This window comes from Bos grunniens, chromosome 1, assembly GCF_055505025.1.
Source record: "Bos grunniens cultivar Pamir isolate PY7600 chromosome 1, Bosgru_T2T1.0, whole genome shotgun sequence".
NCBI lineage: Eukaryota > Metazoa > Chordata > Mammalia > Artiodactyla > Bovidae > Bos > Bos grunniens.
Genome location: NC_141165.1, coordinates 132,565,365 through 132,589,772, shown reverse-complemented (window position 1 = coordinate 132,589,772; position 24,408 = coordinate 132,565,365). Strand labels below are relative to the sequence as shown.

At 37.4% G+C, this 24,408-nt stretch overlaps 1 protein-coding gene across 20 annotated transcripts in view; it reads left to right on the top strand.

The window, feature by feature from the left end:
• The window catches only part of ROBO2 (roundabout guidance receptor 2), a 663,047-nt gene that overhangs the window by 473,694 nt on the left and 164,945 nt on the right, over positions 1 to 24,408 (top strand). For all 20 annotated transcript variants that reach the window (XM_086411444.1, XM_086411574.1, XM_086411573.1 and 17 more), the window contains exon 5: positions 16,011 to 16,149. In XM_086411444.1, the coding sequence (XP_086267570.1) occupies positions 16,011 to 16,149 (139 nt within the window). The remainder of the gene's footprint in view (positions 1 to 16,010; positions 16,150 to 24,408) is intronic.

Genomic DNA, 24,408 nt, shown 5'->3' with positions numbered 1-24,408 from the left:
TAGTAAAGAAAACATTAGAAAGGAAGAAATTGGAGATGATAAATATGATGGAATAAACAAAAGTAGGGAAAATACTGAGCAGCTGTGAAAAATTAAAAGAGAAATATTAATACAGTGACAGAAAATTGGGAAAAAAATGGAGATCCTCAAGATACTGGAAAATGAAACATCTTTTAGAAAATATTGAAATCTCATTCAAGTATCTGTATGGAGTTATATATTATATGAATACACCCAAACATACTCACATACACATATTTATATATAGATGCTATGCTATGCTAAGTCACTTCAGTCATGTCTGACTCTGTGCGACCCCATAGACGGCAGCCCACCAGGCTCCCCCGTCCCTGGGATTCTCCAGGCAAGAACACTGGAGTGGGTTGCCATTTCCTTCTCCAATGCATGAAAGTGAAAAGTGAAAGTGAAGTCCCTCAGTCGTGTCCAACTCTTAGCGACCCCCATGGACTGCAGCCTAACAGGCTCCCCTGTCCATGGGATTTTCCAAGCAAGAGTACTGGAGTGGGGTGCCATTGCCTTCTCCATTATATATAGATGTGTATATGTATATATATATATATAATAAATATATGTATATATGAATAAAACAGTCACTGTTACAGATACTATGTGTTTTTCTTAAATATGAGATAATTGTGAATTTTAGATTACTCTTTTTGTGCCAGTAAAATAATCTTCTGGATCTGTGCATAACATAAGACACCACATCATTCCTCCAGAACACGCCAAGGGCGGCATCAGAATCTGGCATGCGTCCCTAAAGAAACTTCTTTGGTAGCTTGGGATGTGCCACCCATAGGGTAATGGGAATGCCATGATGCAAAAAAGAGCCACAGTGTGATTTCCATTACATTTAGAGTGTAGATGTGCTTTATGAATATGTACCAGAGTGCAGACCTCTCTTTTTAATTGCTCTGAGTACCAGGTAATCTCTGGTCATACTCCTTGTGGCTACTAAGTAGCTTGAAGTCCAAAATGACAAAACCAAGAGAAATCCCATACTTCATGAAAGGAATTGAACAGTAAAAACAAAACTGTTTCAAGTGTGCGTGTTAATTTCTCTCCTGTGGAGTCCAGACAAGTATCCATGTTAGCCCTTAGATATCATGCAGTCACCTTTAAGAGTCTCAGAATGTGCTTCACTTGTAATGAATAAAATGCAGTTTTGCCTGCTAAGATATGAAATTAGTGGTCACCAAACACTAGCATTGAAAACCCACAAGTACAGCTGTGCTATTTAAAGAAACACTCTTCCCTATAATACTGCAGCTACCACCAGCTTCAAAGCAGAAAATTATTGTATTACAGCAGTATATATTGCCTTCAGAAGAAAACTGAAAGTGTTTATTGTTAATACCCAAGTAATTAGATTTACCAAATGTGACTGTGTTATGACATATTTACCCTACTTTCTTTAAAAACATGATTAGAACTACAGAATTTCACTAATTATGTCAGGAGTTACAGGAGGGACTTCTAAATTATTTTGAAAACAGCTGTAAACCAAAGAGATCAAATTTGTCTACAGGCAGCTCTTCTAGAACAATTGATTTAAGGAACAGAGAAACATTTATATTGTGGTATAGTCAGAACTGACCTAAGGGGTTATAGATACAGTCTTAAGTTGTGGGAAAAAGTAAAATTCCATAATTGAAATTGAAAAAAATTCCAAACCAAGGAATAAAACATTAAAAGAGTCATGATGGCTTAAGTGTTTCAAGATTGTGACTACTATTGTTTGAGAAAGACCCCTCCTGTACATTGACTCCCCAATTCTTAGAGAAAATAAAATAACTAGTGTACTTTGTATAACGAGGCCTTCTTTATTTTATCTTGGTGCTTTATATCCAGAAAAATGTTTTCTAGTAAACCTATTTGTATTTCATCTTTCCTTCAGTTAAGTCACTCAGTTGTGTCCAACTCTTGGCGAACCCATGGACTGCAGCATGCCAGGCCTCCCCATCTATCACCAATTCCCCGGGTTCACCAAAACTCATGTCCATTGAGTTGGTAATGTCATCCAACCACTCATCCTCTGTCATCCACTTTTCCTTCTGCCTTCAATCTTTCCCAGCATCACGGTCTTTTGAAATGAGTCAGCATTTCTCATCAGGTGGCCAAAACATTGGACTTTCAGTTTCAACATCAGTCCTACCAATGAAACTCAGGACTGATCTCCTTGAGGACAGACTGCTTAAACCTCCTTGCAGTCCAAGGGACTGTCAAGAATCTTCTGCAACAACACAGTTCAAAAGCATAAATTCTGTGACACCTAGCTTTCTTTATAGTCCAATTCTCACATCCATACATGACTACTGGAAAAACCATAGCCTTGACTAAATGGACCTTTTTTGGCAAAGTAATGTCGCTGCTTCTTAATATGCTGTCTTGGTTAGTCATAGCTTTTCTTCCAAGGAGTAAGCGTCTTTTAATTTCATGGCTGCAATCACCATCTGCAGTGATTTCGGAGCCCCCAAAAATAAAGTCTGACACTGTTTCCACTGTTTCCCCAACTATTTGCCATGAAGTGATGGGACTGCATGCCATGCAGTTTTCTGAATGTTGAACTTTAAGCCAACTTTTTCACTCTCCTCTTTCACTTTCATCAAGAGGTTCTTTAGTTCTTCTTTACTTTTATCCATAAGGGTGGTGTCATCTGTGTATCTGAGGTTATTAATATTTCTCCCAGCAATCTTGATTCCACCTTGTGCTTCTTCCAGCCCAGCGTTTCTCATGATTTACTCTGCATATAAGTTAAATAAGCAGTGTGACAATATTCAGCCTTGATGTACTCCTTTTCTATTTGGAACCAGCCTGTTGTTCCATGTCCCGTTCTAACTGTTGCTTCCTGACCTGCATGCAGGTTTCTCAAGAGCAGGTCAGGTGGTCTGGTATTCCCATCTCTTTCAGAATTTTCCAGTTTATTGTGATCCACACAGTCGAAGGCTTTGGCATAGTCAGTAAAACAGAAATAGATGTTTTTCAGGAACTCTCTTGCTTTTTTGATGATCCAGTGGATGTTGGCAATTTGATCTCTGGTTCCATTGCTTTTTCTAAAACCAGCTTAAACATCTGGAATTCACTTCAGGTACTCTTGAAGCCTGGCTTAGAGAATTTTGAACATTACTTTACTAGCGTGTGAGCTGAGTGCAACTGTGCAGTAGTTTGAGCATTCTTTGGTATTACCTTCCTTAGGGATGGAATGACTACTGACCTTTTCCAGTCCTGTGGCCACTGCTGAGTTTTCCAAATTTGCTGGCATATTGAGTGCAGCACTTTCACAGCATTATATTTTAGGATTTGAAATAGCTCAACTGGAATTCCATCACCTCCACTAGCTTTGTTCATAGTGATGCTTTCTAAGGCCCACTTCACATTCTAGGATGTCTGGCTCTAGGTGAGAGATCATACCATTGTGATTATCTGGGTCGTGCAGATCTTTTTTGTACAGTTCTTCTGCATTTTCTTGCCCCCTTTTCTTAATATTTTCTGCTTTTCTTAGGTCCAATTTCTCTCCTTTACTGAGCCCATCTTTCCATGAAACGTTCCCTTGGTATCTCTAATTTTTGAAGAGATCTCTAGTCTTTCCCTTTGTATTGTTTTCCTCTATTTGTTTGCACTGATCACTGAGGAAGGCTTTCTTATCTCTCCTTGCTATTTTTTGGAACTCTGCATTCAAATGAGTATATCTTTCCTTTTCTCCTTTGCTTTTTGCTTCTCTTCTTTCAGAGCTATTAGTAAGGCCTCCTGAGACAGCCATTTTCCTTTTTTCATTTATTTTTCTTGGGGATGGTCTTGATCCCTGTCTCCTGTACAGTGGCATGAACCTCTGTCCATAGTTCATTAGGCATTCTGTCTACCAGATCTAGTCCCTTAAATCTATTTGTCACTTCTACTGTATAATCATAAGGGATTTGATTTAGGTCATACCTAAAGAATATAATCAGAATTTGCCATTGATCAGGTGATGTCCATGTGTAGTCTTCTCTTGTGTTTTTGGAAGAGGGTGTTTGCTATGACCAGTGTGTTCTCTTGGCAAAACTCTATTAGCCTTTGCCCTGCTTCATTCTGTACTCCAAGGCCAAATTTTCCTGTGACTCCAGGTGTTTCTTGACTTCCTACTTTTGCATTCCAGTCCCCTATAATGAAAAGGACAACCTTTTGGGATGTTAGTTCTAAAAGGTCTTGTAGGCCTTCATAGAACCGATCAACTTCAGCTTCTTCAGCATTACTGGTTGGGGCATAGACTTGGATTACTGTGATATTGAATGGTTTGCCTTGGAAACGAACAGAGATCATTCTGTCATTTTTGAGATTGCATCCAAGTACTGCATTTCAGACTCCTTTTGTTGACCATGATGGCTATTCCATTTCTTCTAAGGGATTCCTGCCCACCGTAGTACATATAATGGTCATCTGAGTTAAATTCACCCATTCCAGTCCATTTTAGTTCGCTGATTCCTAGAATGTTGATGTTCACTCTAGCTATCTCCTGTTTGACCACTTTCAATTTGCCTTGATTCATGGACCTGACATTCCAGGTTCCTATGCAATATTGCTCTTTACAGCATCGGACCTTACTTCTATCACCAGTCACATCCACAGATGGGTATTCTTTTTGCTTTGGCTCCATCCCTTCATTATTTCTGGAGTTATTTCTCCACTGATCTCCAGTAGCATATTGGGCACCTACTGACCTGGGGAGTTCCTCTTTCAGTATCCTATCATTTTGCCTTTTCATACTGTTCATAGGGTTTTCAAGGCAAGAATACTGAAGTGGTTTGCCATTCCCTTCTCCAGTGGACCACATTCTGTCAGACCTCTCCACCATGACCCACCCATCTTGGGTGGCCCCACGGGCATGGCTTAGTTTCATCGAGTTAGACAAGGCTGTGGTCCTAGTGTGATTAGATTGACTAGTTTTCTGTGATTATGGTTTCAGTGTGTCTGCCCTCTGATGCCCTCTTGCAACACCTACCGTCTTACTTGGGTTTCTCTTACCTTGGATATTGGATATCTCTTCACGGCTGCTCCAGCAAAGCACAGCCGCTGCTTTTTACCTTGGATGAGGGGTATCTCCTCACCTCCGCCCCTCCTGACCTTGAACATGGAATAGCTCCTCTAGGCCCTCCTGCGCCCAGGCAGCCACCCCTTCTTGGACGTGGGGTAGCTCCTCTTATGGGATCACTGCTCCTTTCTACTGGATCCTGGTGTACAGTGATCTGTTTGTGCCCTCCAAGAGTGTATTTCCCCAGTCTGTGTCAGTTCTGGCGGCTCTATGGTCGGGTTAATGGCGACCTTCTTCAAGAGGGCTTATGCCATACCTAAGCCTGCTGCGCCCAGAGCCCCTGTCCCTGTGGCAGGCCACTGCTGACTCTTACCTCCACAGGCAACACTCAAACACGGTTCTGTCTCAGTCTCTGTAGGGTCCCTGGGTCTCACAATGTTTGTTTGCGCCCTCTTAAAGTCTCCGGCGGGAATGGGGTTTGATTCTAGATGTGAATTTACCCCTCCTACCATCTTGCTAGGGCTTCTCCTTTGCCCTTGAACATGGGATATCTCCTCACAGCTGCTCCAGCACCTACCGTCTTACTGGGGTTTCTCTGACCTTGGACGTGGGGTATCTCCTCTCGGCCACTCTTTTATGGTGTTTGTTCTTCTTTAATATTTGCTGACTAGAAAATAACATCCTAGTTAAGTGGCAGCACCAGATGTAAAAATTGGAAGTGGGCATCCTAGTGTAGAAGGACACTAAACTCTTTAACACAATCTGCTGCTGCTGTTTCGTTGCTAATTCATGTCCAACACTTTTGTGACCCCATGGACTGTAGCCCTCCAGGCTCCTTTTTCTATGGGGTTTCCCAGGTAAGAATACTGGAGTAGATTGCCAAGTCCTTCTCCAGGGGACCTTCTCAGCCCAGGAATTGAACCTGCATCTCCTAGGCAGGCAGATTTACCACTGAACCACCTGGGAAGCCATGATGTCTTCATAAAAAATACTTTCTAGCAATTTACATATGTTAATTAACTTCTAGAGCTCCTGAAGACAAAAAAAAACTAGAGTTGAAGTATATAAGTATATAATTTGAAGTATATAATTATAAGTTGAAGTATATAATTAAATTTCCAATTATGGGTAGCTTGAGATATCCATTATGCAGAATTTAACTGTCATTAAAAAACAACCCAAAAGTAAGAAAAATTTTCCCAATGATTTTTAAATGTTTAAAGAAATAATACATAAAAACGATTTTATATGCTACATTTCTTATAGATATTAGTAGTATTACAAATCTTAAATGAAATGCAGAGATGTCCTGCCCCCTCCTCCCAACACAGATATCCTCATGTAGACACACACCCAATTCTCATCTTTGAACATTTCTATAAGCCTGTTTTGCCTGTTCTTCTGGGATGCTCTCATATTTCTTTGTGTTTATTCTGCAATTTTACACATTTATTGACTTCTGATTTTGGAAGATGATGATTTGGCCTACTGATACCTTGTTCCCCAATATCTCACCAGCACTCACCCTCTTTTTGTCCTTTAGTATATTGACTTCGGAAACATTGATTATATTAATATCAATGACTTAAGTTATAATATTATAAATATGGACTGTGAGCTAAGTGTTATGCTGTTATAATAGCATTATTTTTCTGGCCTTATATTCGATCTTCTTTCAATTAACACATTATTGACCATAGACATATTAAGGCCAGAGGTGGTAGATTATGCAAAAATCTCCCCTATCAATAATGTGTTTATAATAAGTCCGTTTTTCCTTTTACTTGTGTTTACCTATACCTGTCATGAATTCTTGAAACTGAAACAAGAGATTCACATTTCTCTAAATTCTATTTAGCTATTAAGTCCACTCTTGCTGCACCCTTCCTGGAGGCCTTAGACTTTCTACTCTGTCCAACCAGGGTGGATGCTATTTAGATCTACCCCAGAAACTTCATTCTGACATTCATCTCCCCTTTCCTCTGCTGCTGGATTCCCTGTTTCCTGCATCCCATATTTGTATTTTTTTCTTACTTAACTCTTGTATTCAGAACAGTATTTTTCTCCAGATTTCTCCTTGACTGGAGCCTACAGCATGTTCCAGACTGAACTGTCTCTATTCTATCCAAAACAATGGATACTTTGGCTGGTTATAGAATTCCAGTTTTAAAAAATATTTTTGCTTAGAATATTAAAGTTGTCGCTTAACTATCATTTTGTTTCCACTGTTACTCTTGAGAAGTCTACTGTACTTTTGATTCCTATGTGATCATTTTTCTTTTCTTTTTCTTTCAGCTTTTCTCAGTACTTTGTCTTTATCCCATGGTTCTGAAATGTTTCAATACCGTGCCTCGGTTTGGCACTTTTTTCTCTTACTAGTTAGACACTTGCTGCTGCTGCTGCTAAGTCGCTGCAGTCGTGTCCGACTCTGTACGACCCCACAAATGGCAGCCCACCAGGCTCCCCCGTCCCTGGGATTCTCCAAGCAAGAACACTGGAGTGGGTTGCCATTTCCTTCTCCAATACATGATTGTGAAAAGTGAAAGTGAAGTCGCTCAGTCGTGTCTGACTCTTACCCCATGGACTGCAGCCTACCAGGCTCCTCTGTCCATGGGATTTTCCAGGCAAGAGTACTGGAGTGGGGTGCCATTGCCTTCTCCGAGTTAGACACTTAGTGAGCATCTTATCTAAAAATGCTGTATTCAAACAACTCAGTGAAATACACGGTTCATTTTTTTTCTGTTCTATTTTTCTGTCAAGCATAAATTCATTAATTAGATGTTAAATCTCCTAGCTCTTTTTCTGAATTATTTCTTATTTAGAGCATCTTGTTCTTATTTCATGGATTTTTAACTTCTCTTGCATTTCAGGATTTTACTAATATTCTTTTCTGAATAAAATCTTCTCATAATGTACCTTAGGATATATCTATGCTTTATTGATAATGTGTGCCCTTCATTTAAGAATTCAAAACATAAGGTGTTATCGAAATCAATATAATTGCTAAAGATAAAATCTAGTTCTTTTAAATAATATTAACTTGCAAACCTTAAAACAACAAAATATTTATTTGTTCACTTATTTAACAAATATCTCTTGAACACCTACTATGTGCCAAGCTCTAAATGTTTAAATAGAGTAGAAAAATGAATAGACAGGTCCCCTGCTCCCACCATGACTCTCGTATCAGCAGTAACATGAAACTTTCCCTCTAAAATATGGTGAGAAAGGCATTTATTTTTTCCCTCTGAGAACATTTACCCATGTTTGTTTTTGCTTCACAGGATGGTTTCTCTCAGACAAAGAAAATTCTTGGCAAGAAAAGAAATTAGTGCAGCCAGGATTTATTTAATCACAGTCAGGCAGACTGATCGTTATCATCCAGTCTGTTTTGGAAGGGCACAGTAATTCACATTCAATGGCTCTCCTAACCCCTGCCCCTCATACATACCTATTCAAATAACACTAGGACTAGCTTTCTGACTTCCTCCTTTAATGGGCACAACTGGGTGGTGGATCCTCTTGGGTCAGCTGAAGTTGAGATAAGATTTACAAGCAGTGGTTAGGTCTCATGTGCTTTTACTGCATAGCTTTAGTCTTAGAGAACTTGAAGAACTCTACCTATCTAATTATTGTCATAATGCTGCTTTTATAATGTCAAACAAAGCTCATTTTTAAATTGTTAAGGTTGTCCTAGTAATAGCTGTCACAGCACAGCCTTTGCCAATTTTATAGTCCTATTCACTGACTGAATACAGTTGAAAAGAGAAATTCTCTGGGCACTTAATTTCCTTCAATGTAGCGTGTAAGTAAGAAACTTTAGATATATTATGCAACCACATTTCAGATTTATGATTTGGGGGTTAAATTGAATCTTTGCTTTTTGAATATTATTGACGTAAGTACAAGGAGACTTGGTGTTTGATTTTATTACAGTTGCATACAAAGTTGGATTTTTCCACAATGCCAGTTTGTTACTAAATTGACCTGACTACTTGAGAGCTGTATTTTACATAGTACCACAGTGCCAAACAAGACTACTGTCTCAAGAGAGATTAACCTTGTAAGCAAGTTATGCAGGTGAATCAAATCCAGTTAATCTCACATAAAAAAAAGTTAATTGCATTGGCAAAGACATTGTCTCTGATCACTCTATGGCTGTATAATTAGGAATCAAGCCATTCAGAGGAACTCTAATCTAATTGATAAGCAGTCAGCAAATAGCCCTTGAGATTTCTCCCCCTATGTTTTAATATGTGATCAGACATAAGGTGATAATATGGAAAAATCATTGACCTTATTTTGACATGTGTTAAAATTAGGTTTGCTTGTTAGACAGTAGTTCAAGATTTTTCATGTATATTTATTTTAGTTCAGATCTTCATAGAATACAAATTTCATGGGGTATTAATGAGTATTGAATGAGGTCAGTTATCAACCTGATGTTTCTCTTATCATTTTACTTTCTAATCCTTCTAAATACATTTATTTGCAAATGATTTTGACACAAAACTCCAAGATAATTCCTTGTAGTTTTTGTAACGTGTGTCTGAAAGAGGTATGACTTTGTGTTGGGCATATGATAACAGTAGAACCTGCAAAGGCAAAGCATTTAAAATACGTTTCTACCTGTACAACTTCTTTAGTCTTTAATATTCGTGTTCGAGTCTTAAATTTTCTAGAAATAAAGCCTAGTTAAGGAAACTGAAAACAGTTCTTACCATTTAAATAAATGGTAAGCAAAACTACAGTTTTTAACATGCTGTTCTTTGTAGGCAGTTAAAATTACAAAATAAAAGTGAACTTAGTATAAAGAGCAGAAAACAATTGATACAACAAATAACACAATTTAGAGATAATTGTAACAAAATGTATTATGGAAATTCTCAGAACAGTCTTTTTTTAAAGTTGTGACCAAATTCCAACGAATTAGTAAATTTCGATATTACTTTGTTATAAGGCACACCCTCAATATACTCAGGTATAAACCTTTTCTAATGTGCCATGTATATGCAGATGACATTCTTCTGGGTTATTGTTTGTGTTAATGGGCACAATAAAGGACAGAAACAGTACGGACCTAACAGAAGCAGAGGATATTAAGAAAAGGTGGCAGGAATACATAGAAGAACTATACAAAACAATATCTTAATGATCTAGATAACCACAATGGTGTGATCACTCACCTAGAGCCAGACATCCTGGAATCTGAAGTTAGATGGGCCTTAGGAAGCATCACTACAAACAAAACTAGTGGAGGTGATGGAATTCCAGCTGAGCTATTTCAAGTCCTAAAAGGTGGTGCTGTTTAAGTGTTCGCTCAATATACCAGCAAATTTGGAAAACTCGGCAGTGGCCACAGGACTGGAAAAGGTCAGTTTTCATTCCAATCCCAAAGAAAGACAATGCCAAAGAATGTTCAAGCTACTGCACAATTGCATTTATCTCACATGCTAGCAAAGTAATGCTCAAAATTCTCCAAGCCAGGTCTCCACAGTATGTGAACCAAGAACTTCCCGATGTTCAAGCTGGATTTAGAAAAGACAGAGGAACCAGAGATCAAATTGCCAACATCTGTTGGATCCTGGAAAAATCAAGAGAGTTCCAGAAAACATCTACCTCTGCTTTATTGACTAAGCCAAAGCCTTTGACTGTGTGGATCACAACAAACTCTGAAAAATTCTTAAAGACATGGTAATACTGGGTCACCTTACCTGCCTCCTGAGAAATCTGTATGCAGGTCAAGAAGCAATAGTTAGAACTGGACATGGAACAACAGACTGGTTCCAAACAGGGAAAGGAGTACGTCAAGGCTGTGTATTGTCATCCTGCTTATTTAACTTTTGTGACAATATGTCATGCAAAATGCCGGGCTGGATGAAGTACAAGCTGGAATCAAGATTGCCGGGAGAAATATCAATAACCTCAGATATGCAGATGACACCACCCTTATGGCAGAAAGTAAAGAGGAACTAAAGAGCCTCCTGATGAAATAACAGAGTGAAAAAGTTGGCTTAAAGCTCAACATTCAGAAAACTAAGATCATGGCATCTGGTCACATGACTCCATGGAAAATAAATGGGAAAACAATGGAAACAGCAACAGACTTTATTTTGGGGGCTCCAAAATCACTGCAGATGGTAACTGCCGCCATGAAATTAAAAGACACTTGCTTCTTGGAAGAAAAGCTCTGACAAACCTAGTGTTAAAAAGCAGCGACATTACTTTGCTGACAGAGTTCCATCTAGTCAAAGCTATTGTTTTTCCATTAGTCGTGTATGGATGTGAGAGTTGGGCTATAAAGAAAGCTGAGTGCTGAAGAATTGATGCTTTTGAACTGTTGTGTTGGAGAAGACTCTTGAGAGTTCCTTGGACAGCAAGGAGATCCAACCAGTCCATCCTAAAGGAAATCAGTCCTGAATATTTATTGGAAGGACTAATGCTGAAGCTGAAGCTCCAATACATTGGCCACCTGATGTGAAGAACTGATTCATTAGAAAAGACCCTGATGCTGAGAAAGATTGTAGGCTGGAGGAGAAGGGGATGACAGAGGATGAGAAGGTTGGATGGCATCACCGACTCAATGGACACGAGTTTGAACAAGCTCCAGGAGTTGGTGAGGGTCCAGGAAGCCTGACGTGCTGCAGTCCATGGGGTTGCAAAGAGTCGGCCATGAGTGAGTGACTGAACTGAACTGAACTGATTGCTGATTCTTTGCATTGCCCCCCCCTTTTTTTTTAATAAATTGAATTGCATTTTCCACTACAAACAATGTTAGACTTCCAAAAATTCTATACCAAATGCTGTTCTTTGGTTATCTAGTTGCTAGGCAACTAAACTCTACTTGAGGGCAGAAAAGAATTACGATCATTGCAAAGTTCGCCACCCCTTCTGAGTTCATCAGAACATCAGCAGGAAATCCCCTGTCTTTCTTCCTTCTTGAAATTATAAATCATGTGCTTCCATGTATCTCCATACAAAACAGTGGGACTTACAACAAGTATGGTAACCAAAAAAGTCCTCAAGGACCTTAATGGTATACCCTGAACAAAGAGACAAGTTTATTTTTGTGACAAGTCTAATGTAAAGTTTGTTGTTTGAATTAATTATACTCACATGTTGCAATTCTATGACTGCTGCTACTGCTGCTACTAAGTCGCTTCAGTCGTGTCCAACTCTGTGCGACCCCTTAGACGGCAGCCCACGAGGCTCCCCCATCCCTGGGATTCTCCAGGCAAGAACACTGGAGTGGGTTGCCATTTCCTTCTCCAGTGCATGAAAGTGAAAAGTGAAAATGAAGTCGCTCAGTCATGTCCGACTCTGTGCAACCCCATAGACAGCAGCCCACCAAGTTCCTCCATCCATGGGATTTTCCAGGCAAGAGTACTGGAGTGGGGTGCCATTGCCTTCTCCAAATTTCACGACTGGTAGCATGTTAATGGAAGCATACAAAAACTTTGCTGAAAATATCCATATGTATTTTAATGGAACTAATCTATATACTCTTATGAAATTTATTTTGTAATCAGCATCATGCCATGAAAATTTTCCATGTTAGAGAGGTAGATAAATAGATAGTATTAATATCTCAACATATGAATTTGCCACAGTTTATACTAAAATCCCCAAATTTGCAATACTGGACGCATTGCTGCCATGATTTTCTGTGGTTCTTATCTTTTGTTACAGTTATCTATGATCAAAGTTACTGTTCTGTATTATTTGTATTGTGGAATGTCTGCAAGTAATGAGTATTTTGGTTCTTCTCCAAAACTTACACTTTCCTTCTTTTTCTTTTTGATCACTAAAGTCAGCGTGTCCTTTTTGTTACCGATTGTAATAGGTGTGACTTTAGTATATTACTTTAAAAAAGTAATTTTTGCATTTATTTTCTGATAAAATGTCTTCATCATTCATGAGAAGTTTCTTATGATTCCTTCTTTATTTAGAAGTTTTAATCCAACAGGTTCTCTATGTCTATAGATGTGAGCATATTTATTTTCTCTATAAATAGTAATATGTTTACCATATTAATTAAGAATGCATTTGACTTCAAGCAACAGAAGGCTAACAATGGCTTAAGTGTTGAGGGGTCCATTTTTCCCTCATCTTTCACATCTTTCTTCACATCTCACCATCTCACCATTTCTGAGATAAAAAGATCTAAACATTCACGGATCCATACCTTACCTGCCATTTTGTTCCACTGTGCTAAATGGATATTGGAGAATCTTCCTAAACTTTTCCTTCCACATCTGATTGATCAACCATTTCTGGTATCTCTTCATTCTATGCCTTTTCCACATCCCTTGAACCACTGTGTCAGTTCTAAACTGAAATAATTTATTACAATAAATATTTTAACCTTCACTGTTTTATATTCTCTTCTAATTCATCTCCCACAGATCTGTCAACACGATCCTTTTCACATGGTTATTAGAAATGATGCTTCCTTACTTTAAATGTTGCAACATCTCTCTATTGCCTAAAGTGCGGAACTCACATTCTTTGACATGGCATACAAGGCCTGTCACAGGCTTACCATTTACCAACTAAGTAACTTCATCTCTCTCCACTTTTCTGTTGAAACCAAGCTGCTGTCTCTTCACCAGCTACCACACTCAAAGTCTGGCATAGGGGAAGTTGCATTAACACACACTGAATGAAGGGGTGAATGAAGGAAAGACTTCTCTTAGTTTGCTCATCATATGCCAAGTTTTAGGACAACTCCCCCTTTAAAATCAGAGGGAGCCAGAAGGAAATTGATGATTTCTCAATCATTAGTGATATCTACAGTACCCTGGCTCTCCTTTAATATTGGGTTATTACAGCTTTTAAATGAACTGACTGAATATCCCTAAGTGATAGTGGAAAAAAAAAAAAATCAATCCTACTTTCTATGCCAACTCTTTTTTTTTTCTATTAATATTCCACTTTCAAAAGAAGATACTGATTCTATTGCCTATTATATACTGCCAAAAAATAGCTATTGTTTTTGACAATATTGTTTTAACAATATTGTTTTTAATATTGTTAATAACAATATTAACTATGCCAGAACTAAAATACTTGACTAGTGCACGTAGTGGTCAGTCGTCTAAGGACAACACTAATTAATTCTATCCAACTTGCAGATTTCTTCTGTTGTCAGCAGGGCACACTTACAGCTAATTGATTCTGACCACCTAAAATCTTTTGAAGCAAACTTTCCCCCAAGTGTTTTGGATTATTTCTAAATCCTGCATTTAAAAGCTCTTCATGATAAATTCCCATGAGCCTTGTTTTATGTCTTGGGAATTTGGGACCCCAGTGTACAAATACTTGAGTATGTGCAGGTCTGTGTTTAAAGAAATTGATCACAACTGTCTACTTCACTGTGGCGAGATGAAGTTATCTTCCTTTTGAATACCAATGATGGTTGACTTTATTGCAATAAAATATCCTTTTGTAGTTTACACATTTGTTTTATAAATATAGGTCTAAATATACTCAATAAAATCATATACATCCAGTCTATACTCAACATATGCTGAATATGTTTCAATTTTTGTGCCACTGTATTCACATTTTTAAATTGATTTGAAACTAAAGTTCTAAGAGACTAAATATGGCCATATGGTCAGATAAATTGTGTCCACTCCCTATGGATTTCATTTTTCTTTTACTTGACCTCTTTTTCTACTTCAATAAGTAGCAGTACTGTACTTGCCTATGATTGAGAGACCTGGGCCAATAAAAAATTAAATGGTAATTTTCTGTGTATCAGGTTATTATAAAAAACAAAGGAAACTAGACAAAGCATTGAAGTATTTTTAGATGCATAAATCTACATTTTGTTTTATACTTCTCTTCAGTAGTGATATTCTTAAAGATAGGGATTTCTTTTGTCCATGCTTTATTTAGATGAGTGCTGGAATCCAAATTAACAGTGCTAGGTACAGATTAACAGCAAAAGACCAAAGAACAGAAACACTAAATCAGAATATTAGAGAATTAAGCAAGCATATATTACATTTTTAAAAATGGACAAATATCTGGAGCATGTAGGAGAAAAATTAGAAGTAGCCTTAGAAAATTATATATGACAGTAAATAGTTTACAATAATTACTAATGATATTGGTTTTTTATTTAAGAAAAATTAGTTTGACAGATTTTTTTGCAGACATACAAAAAAACCAAGTAGACAGTTTTCCACATATGAAGTGAAAACATTCATGGAAGTGTTAAGTGTTGTAAGTGTGAGGTTGCTTAGTCGTGTCCAACTCTGAGACCCCATGGACTCTAGCCTACCAGGCTCCTCCAGCCATGGGATTCTTCAGGCAAGAGTACTAGAGTGGGTTGCCATTTCCTTATCCAGGAGATCTTCCCGACCCAGAGATCGAACCCGGGTCTCCTGCATTGCAGGCGGACGCTTTACCCTCTGAGCCACCAGGGAAGCCCATGGAAGTATTAGGTCCTTATCAAATGGATAACTTTAGTAAAAAAATTTAGGAAATATATGCTTATGTTGAGAACACAACTCTTTTGTTTTCTCTAGCCTCGTTGATGGAATATTAATATTTGTTTCCTTTTTAATATTTCCACTGGTTTCAACTTTCAGTTTTCTCCAATCTGAGTCATTGTAATAGATGAAAATAATCTTTTTCATCTCTTTTCTTTTTTTCTGTGGGATTCAATGTTCAGATTTTTATGACAAGACCCACATGATTTAGCTCAGAAATTCACAGAAGAATCAGTTTTATTTTCCAGCCGATAGTATGGATTTATATACAAACTTTAGCTATTTATGTGTTCCAGAATATTTCATTTTATACAGTTACGTTAATAGGTTCCACGAAGCCTTATCAAGACAGTTGAGCTATAAAATTAGGTACTTATGTGCCAAAAATAAACCACATGTTTTTTATGCTTTTTTTCAAAATGCACTTAAAATATGGACAACATTCATTTCATTTTTCTTTTTTTTTTTTCTTCCCTAAGAACGACCCACATTTCTCAGGAGGCCAATTAACCAAGTGGTACTGGAGGAAGAAGCTGTAGAGTTCCGTTGTCAGGTCCAGGGAGATCCTCAGCCAACTGTGCGGTGGAAAAAGGATGATGCAGACTTGCCGAGAGGAAGGTAAGAATGTCATAGGTATGGAAAATTGTTAGATGACCATTGAATAATTAGATAAGAAAAAGACAGCATTAGTTGTACCAAACACTCATATTTTGGTGCATTATTTTCACACATGACTTTTACATTTGCAAGCGAAGTATCTGCTGTTTATATACTGAAGTCATCTAGGCTGTTGATGTTACTCTTTCATTGAATTTTCACAAAAATGCCTGACCCTTCACTCCATCTGCAATCCCCGACTATCAAGGATTCCAAAGAACGAACTCTCTCTCATGCCCTATCCAGGTCTTCCATTGTATTCCTGCTGAATTCCTAACGACCCACCCACCCCAACTATATCCTTCAACTACTGCTCTATTGCCAAAGCTGCAGAAAGCTGCTGGGTATAGTGGATCATAGGGTCTGTGACGAAACAGAGATTGAATTCAATACAAAAATGAAAAGGCATATCACTAGCCACAGAGGGAATTTTCATTTAAGGACTCCCTGTCACTTTCTCATTTGTCATCTCTTCATGGAGAACTCTTCCAACTCTTTTCTGTTCTTTTTATCACAAAACCCAGTCTCTCATCTCTCGATGATAAGCCCAGAAATGTTTGTAATCTTTTCTGAAAATAAATATAAAACATTTTTGTAGTCTAAATTCTCCCAGGACCTTGACTTTTATGATCAAATAAATCAGCCACGTTTTTTTATTCTTATGTAACAAGTGAGTTTAGCTATAAATTTGTTTGGCCTTCCTCCTAGTCCTGCCTTCTGAAACTACAGGCATCACACCTACTATAATCATGATCTGCAAAACATTTCATGTCCTGCTTTTTTGCTAATTTTCTTTCCTAAAAAAGAAATTAGGTTTCATTCAACTGTCTGAGTATAAACATACTTTCACAGAAAAGAAATTGCCTTTTTTTGTGCTTTCACTGACACTGCTATTGTTTCTTTTCTGAATGTATACATTCATTTCAAAATCTCAATTTTATATATCCCTAGGTCTATGACATTATACTTTCTAAAATCACATCATCAACAGCACTGACTTGAAATGGACCAAATATTTTAAATAGTGAGAGGTTCCTTTGCAATCTACTATAGGAATGAGCGGAGAAGGCAATGGCACCCCACTCTAGTACTCTTGCCTGGAAAATCCCATGGACAGAGGAGCCTGGTAGGCTGCAGTCCATGGGGTCGCTAAGAGTCAGACACAACTGAAGCGACTTAGCAGCAGCAGCAGCAGCAGCATAGGAATGAGACAAGTGAACATTTTAATTTGCTTAGCTTTCAGCATAAATAGTAGAGAAATAGACTCTATGTTTCGTTTTTCATTTTGCTGTCAGATATCTTCCTGACACCAGGCCTTCCCTGGTGGCTGAGGTGGTAAAGAATCTGCCTGCAATGTGGGAGACCTGGGTTTGATCCCTGGGTTGGGAAGATCTTCTGGAGAGGGCGTGGCAACCCACTCCAGTATTCTTGCCTGGAGAATCCCATGGACAGAGGAGCCTGGTGAGCTACAGTCCATGAGATTGGACACGACTGAGCGACTAAGCAAAGCACAGTCAGATATCTAGTTTTAAAGGAATGCTGCTAGGAGAGGTTTGTTGCACGTGAAGCTCCTCAAACTTTCCCAGTGGAGAAGCCTGTTGAAAAGCAAGTAGAGGTGATTGATAAATTTGAGTTGCTGGAGTCCATTTTCTACAGATACACTAACTTTCCACAAATTTGACGGTACTTTGTGTATAATTTTAAAATCTTGATGTAAGACTAAGAGATTAATAATATTGTAAAATGAGCATAAACAAAGACTAATTTTCAATTACTAGAAAAAAACAGCATGTCCATACAAAATCTCTCATTTAGGGATACTTTTGGATTCACAGAGAAAATTCAAAGAGATAGTTCAGAAAGTCCCCATATTGTTATCTTATACAACTGTGACAGATCTATAACTCATAATAGACAAATGCAGATACATGAAAATGAAAGTTTATATGCATTATTTTGAATTCACCAGCCTTCCTTTTCCTCCAGGATCCTATCTGGGGTACTTTGGTTGGATGTTATAGGATACTGTCTTAAGTTGTCACGTTTTCCCAGTCTCCTCTGTTCTATGACAGGTTCTCAGTCTCTTCTTGTTTTATGACCTTAAGCTGTTCTGGCCAGGTGTCCTAAGAATGTTTCCAAACCTGGATGTGTCAAGTGTTTTCTCATAATTAGACTGGCTTTCTGGGACTTTAGGAAGAAAAGCTACAAGGAGTGCTATTTTTGTCACATGATTACCCAGGTTTACATAATATTCACATTACGTCCTTGATATTTTTTTTTTTGAAGGGTGTTTATTTTTTTGATTTTTTTATTTATTTTTTTTTATTTTATTTTTAAACTTTACATAATTGTATTAGTTTTGCCAAATATCGAAATGAATCCGCCACAGGTATACCTGCGTTCCCCATCCTGAACCCTCCACCCTCCTCCCTCCCCTCCCCTCCCTCTGGGTCGTCCCAGTGCACCAGCCCCAAGCATCCAGTACCATGCATTGAACCTGGACTGGCGACTCGTTTCAAACATGATATTATACATGTTTCAATGCTATTTTCCCAAATCTCCCCACCCTCTCCCTCTCCCACAGAGTCCATAGACTGATCTATACATCAGTGTCCTTGATATTTTTAATCATCAAATAGGATCCCATGGACAAAAGTTGAAAGAATAGAAAGTTGTAAGGGTGTATTACATTTTAATGGGTCTATATGTTTGAATTCAGTGAAAATATAGCTTAAGCCTAGTTTGATTTGTTCCCAGATTGCTCTAGGTGTTAGGTCATAAACCTGACAACTGTATTTGCCACAATGTTCTCCAAATGTTGCCCTATTCATTTGTTTCAGAGCTCAAAATGATACATGTAAATCAAATAACAGCATTAAAGCTGCATTTTATGAACGTCTGATATAAAAACCTCTAAAGGCAAAGTTGAGATTTTTGAAATCATACCTCTACTAACTTCCCTTGAAACAGTTTGTAGGTTTGTACTCTATATTCTTCTATTACTGGCATGAGATGACTACAGTGCTTTGTGTGACCAGCTAAATATTTTTAAAGTATTAGGCAAATGGAAATGCTGTGTAAGCTTTAAAATTGTATGTTAGAAAGGCTTAAAGCAAGGATCAGTGCAATGTAGAAATTGAGGTCAGTATTTTTATCATGATAGAAGCCATGTATTTTTCTTGAAATCTCAATCTTTAAATGGTATTTCAAAGAAGCTTATTCATTCTTAGCTTTGTATGCATTAGCATAAGCTTCACTTTTGCATAATGAGGGGGAGGGAGACCTCTTTACTTGGTGACGAATAACAGTAATGACTTTTAACAATCCATAGCCTAAATCAACAACATTGATTCTATTACATTATTTAGGTCTCAGACTAGGGAGATGGCCATTGTTCTTGTGTAAGCAATTGTGTGGAGTGGTGTGGAGGATGACATTTCTTTGGCTTAACATTTAATGTAATTTGAATGAGGTTTATGTAGTAGTTCATGCTTAAAACATTTATAGTAAAGCTTTATAGGGCAGCTGCATAGCCTGTAATTACTATGTAAGTAATATGTGACTATTTTTCTTTTGGAGACAAGAAAAGCTTTTCAGTTCAAGTTTAAATTTATGAAATGCTATAATAGCTATTTAAACTTTCAACACAGACAAAGAAATCTGTACCAGCCTTTCAGTAACCAGAGATGAATTAACAGAGTAGTTTTTTTTTCTTTGCTGTGAAAATAAAGTAGTACCCCTGTACCTCTTTCTTTGATTTAGCCCTAAATTTCTGACCTTTCTCAGTAACTATCATTAATGAAATTACAGTTTACCATTGATGAGTTATACGAAAGACAATTTTTGCTTTAATATTTCAGTGAGGTTAGTTAATAGTAATCCCCATGTATAACAATAACCTTGATACCTAACCAGGGAAAAGTTATTTATCTGGACATTTTCCATATGACAGAGACAATTGGAAGGACCCTTCATTTTATGTAAGTAGTGAAAAGTGTCAAAGCATTTGTTGCTCAGTCATGTTTGATTCTTTGGGACCCATGGACTATAGCCCACCAGCCTCATCTGTCAATGGAATTCTCCAGGTTAGAATACTGGAGTGGGTAGCCATCCCCTTCTCCAGGGATTCTTCCCAACCGAAGGATCAAACCCAGCTCTCCTGCATTGCAGGAGGATTCTTTACTGTCTGAGGATTCTTTACTGTCTAAGCGATTAAAATGTTAATTGCTTGTGTTATCTCTGTGCTCAATGTACAGTGAGGCCAAGCAAACCAAAACATGAGAGATAGGATAGGACCAGAGAAAGTTTTTCTTCAGGGCCTTGCAAGGCTCATGCCTTAAAAAGCCTGGACCTCTTGCAGGGGTTTCTGCAAAGCACTTTAAAAATCCAGGTGAAGAAGGGTAGTTATCATCTTCCATTTGGTGGCAGTTTTAGCATCTGTGAAACAACTCATGAAATGTGCATTACTTGGTACTTACCTTGGTACTTCAGAGAGGAACTAAAGCATAGGATATGGAAGAAGATATCCCTGGAAAGCACTACAGGGTCCTGTTCAGCCACACTTGCAGAAACATCCTAAGACTACTGTTTTCACAGTTGAAAGTTTCAGGAAGAAAAAGGAGGTCATTGCCTTTTTTGTGATTGTGCTGAGTATCAATATCTTTTTCTCCAGAGACTCTCAATATATATGTGCTCAACTAAGCTGACACCACCTCAATTTATTAGGCACAAGAATTCTACACGCCACTGTGAAAATAAAGTGGGTAGGGAGAACAGAATGAGGAAATAAATGGAAAGATGTTCTGTAGTTCATAATGAGTATGTGTTTTAAAAGCACAGTTTTTTTCCAAAGTGTAATTTAGATTGTAGAAGAAATACTTTTAAGTTTTGCCTATGTTGTTAAGTTCCTATTGTATTTATAATGCCCACTGATAGTCTGTAAAAAGCAAGTCACTTTAAAGCAAAGTAAGTATACTGTTTTGATTTTTTTTTATTTTATGTTAATCAAACTGAGTGATGTAGCAAAGTATTCACATACTGAAACATTAATGAAAGTTAAAACCGAGGTAGTTCTACTGTCTTTCTTGGGTGCTGCATCTTTTTCTTCCAGGCAAACCTGGAGCTTTTTGCTAATTAGTACTCTTGGTGATCAGATTCCTTCGATACATCTTTTCACAAAGTGTTTCTTGTGATAGAAATTGCCCATATTGGGGAATGTTCCATTTTCTGTCATGGTCCATCATAGCATAGGAATAGTGTATGTTTTGTAATGTAAAAAATATACATATGCTGAAGCTTTATGAGAAATACATGTATTAATATAAAAGAAACATAATGCTATATATTCACAACCAAAGACATAACAATAAAATTGATATATACCAAGAGTTTAATATTTGTGAAGAGAATAAAAATGCCTCTTCACTGAATTTGAGTAAGAAGTAGTTTGATTAATTAACTAAGTTTTCTTAGCTAGGCTTGTCATTAGAGCTTGTATTTCAGATAATTATTAAGCAAGCTTTTAAAGAATGGTAAACAGGATATTTAACATCTTGCATCAGTCATATATCAGTATATCACTACTAGTTAGTTCCAAGATATTTTAATTCATTTTTATTTACTTTCAACAATAACTCTAGAGTGACACTAACTTCCTCAATAAGGATCTAGAGTAGAGAAAGGAATGTTCATAGTATCAATTATTTTTGTCACATTAAAAAAAAATGTCATTTGCTTTCTTATGTATGCCTGAGAATTCTAAATGCAGTTGATGGCTTGCCTATAGTGGTTATAATTCATGAATATTTCATAAAAATAGAAAAGGGACTAGAGAAAAAGAGTTTAAAGATATATAATGCAAAATTCTATGTTTTCCTGAACCCAGTGACAAATTCCTTTCTCTAAAGTGTGTGTCTATTTTCAGAGAGACTTTGAGTTCTTAGTTCCATGAAATGTGAGATTCACATAAATACATAATTCCTTAAGAAAAGGAACTGTATAGAACCACTTATAATTCCCCTTTTGTGGCATTTTTACAGTCAGTGGCTCCTTTGGCTTAGCCCTGGAGAATGTTCTTATATTAATTGTTTGGAAGCTCCATTGTTTAGAGCATGTGCTTCTGGGATGCAGAGATGCTGAACAGGTGCTAAGCTACCCTGCTGAGGAGATCAGCCTTCTTCACATACAGTGTGTGTTTCAAGGACATGTGGTAATTTGGGCTAATGATAAATAACCATGCTGATTAGGCTGGCTGGTCAAGATTGGTCAATTAAAGTAGTTCTCAAAAAGAAAAAGGACAAAAAATACTGAAAGCAAGAGAAAAGCAATGTTAATAAATATTGTTCGTAGCTTTTGTTAAAAAAAAAAAAAAGACTAATCCCTAAGATTCAGAAATACAAGGAAAAGTGTAAATTAGAATTCTATGATTTTTCAGCTATACAGATGTCTTTGCCATTTCTGCTTGGAAAAAAAAGAAGAATTAGAACTGTCTGGACCATTATTGTGGGATCTTTTAATACAGCTACCAGTAACATAAAGAATATTTAGGTCATTGTCAGGGATATTGGATTTTAGCCTTGTTCTGACACTGTTTGATCATTTATCCCTTCAGTTATACTCACATGTTCTGGAACTGATGTTCAACAGATTTCTCTACCACTAACTAGGAGTGTGACCTTGAAGAAGCTATTTAAACTCTTTGTGTTTTATATCCTAGAGATATAGATGAGCAATGTAATGGGACTAATGATTGACCTATGCTTTGATCATTTGTACAGGGTGAATAATTATGCTATCCATTCTACCTCAAAGGGTTATTAAAATGATATAACTAATTCAGAGTACTGGAAACATTGTACAGGAGGTTCATGTAACAGGTATCTCTGTTTTAGAAATCCAACTGATTGATGATGTTTATTATGTAGATAACTACAAAGAAAATACAGTTAATTAAAAAAAAATACATAAAATGATTTCATTGAATAATTATACAGTCTCCACTCTCTCACTGATTGATTTCCACAGAAACACATAAAATACTATTGATTTAAGATATATCACATTTGCTTTTAAATTGTATAGATTTATTTATAACTTTTACCATCCAATTTGCCAAGCTTACAAGTTGCCATCCTTTCTCTACCTTTGGGAGACTATACATGGTTCAGATATTATATTCTAGGCCCAGTGCAATTAGACATCTGATGCAAATTTCTCACATTACCTGGTACCATTTGTCTGCTAATAATAAGGAAACCACCATTGTTTACAGTCTTTGTAGGAAGATTATGTAATGATAAAAGCAAGACTTACTATTTGCCATACATTCTTCTAAATGATTTTTGTATATATTAATTTCATTATTTTAAACCATATTGTCCCAGCATAATAACACTCCCATTTGAGGGATATGTCATAAGAAGTTAAAGTTGTTTCCTAAGACACACATTGATATGTGTGTCTTGACGCGACAGCACTTGACTTAGAATCTCTCCAACATGAAACCTGTATTTTAAACTAATGAACTCTAATTATGTGATTATGAATTGTTTATGGAATTTAGATGCTTACAAATTTTACATTCTAGGTAAAATCTTAGGTAATTGGTTAGAATCACTGTATTATGAATGACTTTATAGGAATGCTATATACATTACTGTTGAGGGTAGCTTTTAGACCAGGTAGCTTTTAGACCAGTTTCATAACCCACATGTAAAATGTCCTGGTGCTTTGAAAATCTAAACTTGGACCAAGTCAAGGTTTCCTCCTTGGAAGCTGAAAATACAGATTTTACTTATAAATAGAATTAATTAGCAATTTTCAAAGGGAGGCGAACATGATACCTCTTTCTGTGTTTTCATCAAATAGGTGCTAATATTTGCTGTTAACACAAAACTAATTGCCACCTAGGGTGGGGAGTGCAAGTTGTCTCATCCTGTGACCACAGTGGCCCATCTGTTGTAAATTTCTGCTCAAGGACAATGCAGGAACTGGCTTGCAATTTGGGTTCTGGCCAGTGGTCAGCTAACAAGCTGGGGCATCCTTAGAAGAAGAAATGCCTTGAAGTCAGAGAAGCTCTGCTGTCCATTAACTGGCAGCTCCTGTGATGTGTGAGGGCAGAGCCAAGACCAGGCGCCAGTTTGCAGGGCAAAAGGATCTGCCTGACTGCCACCTGTCATTGGCATGTGAGTGCTGTCCCACCAGGAGCCACAGCAGGTGCGC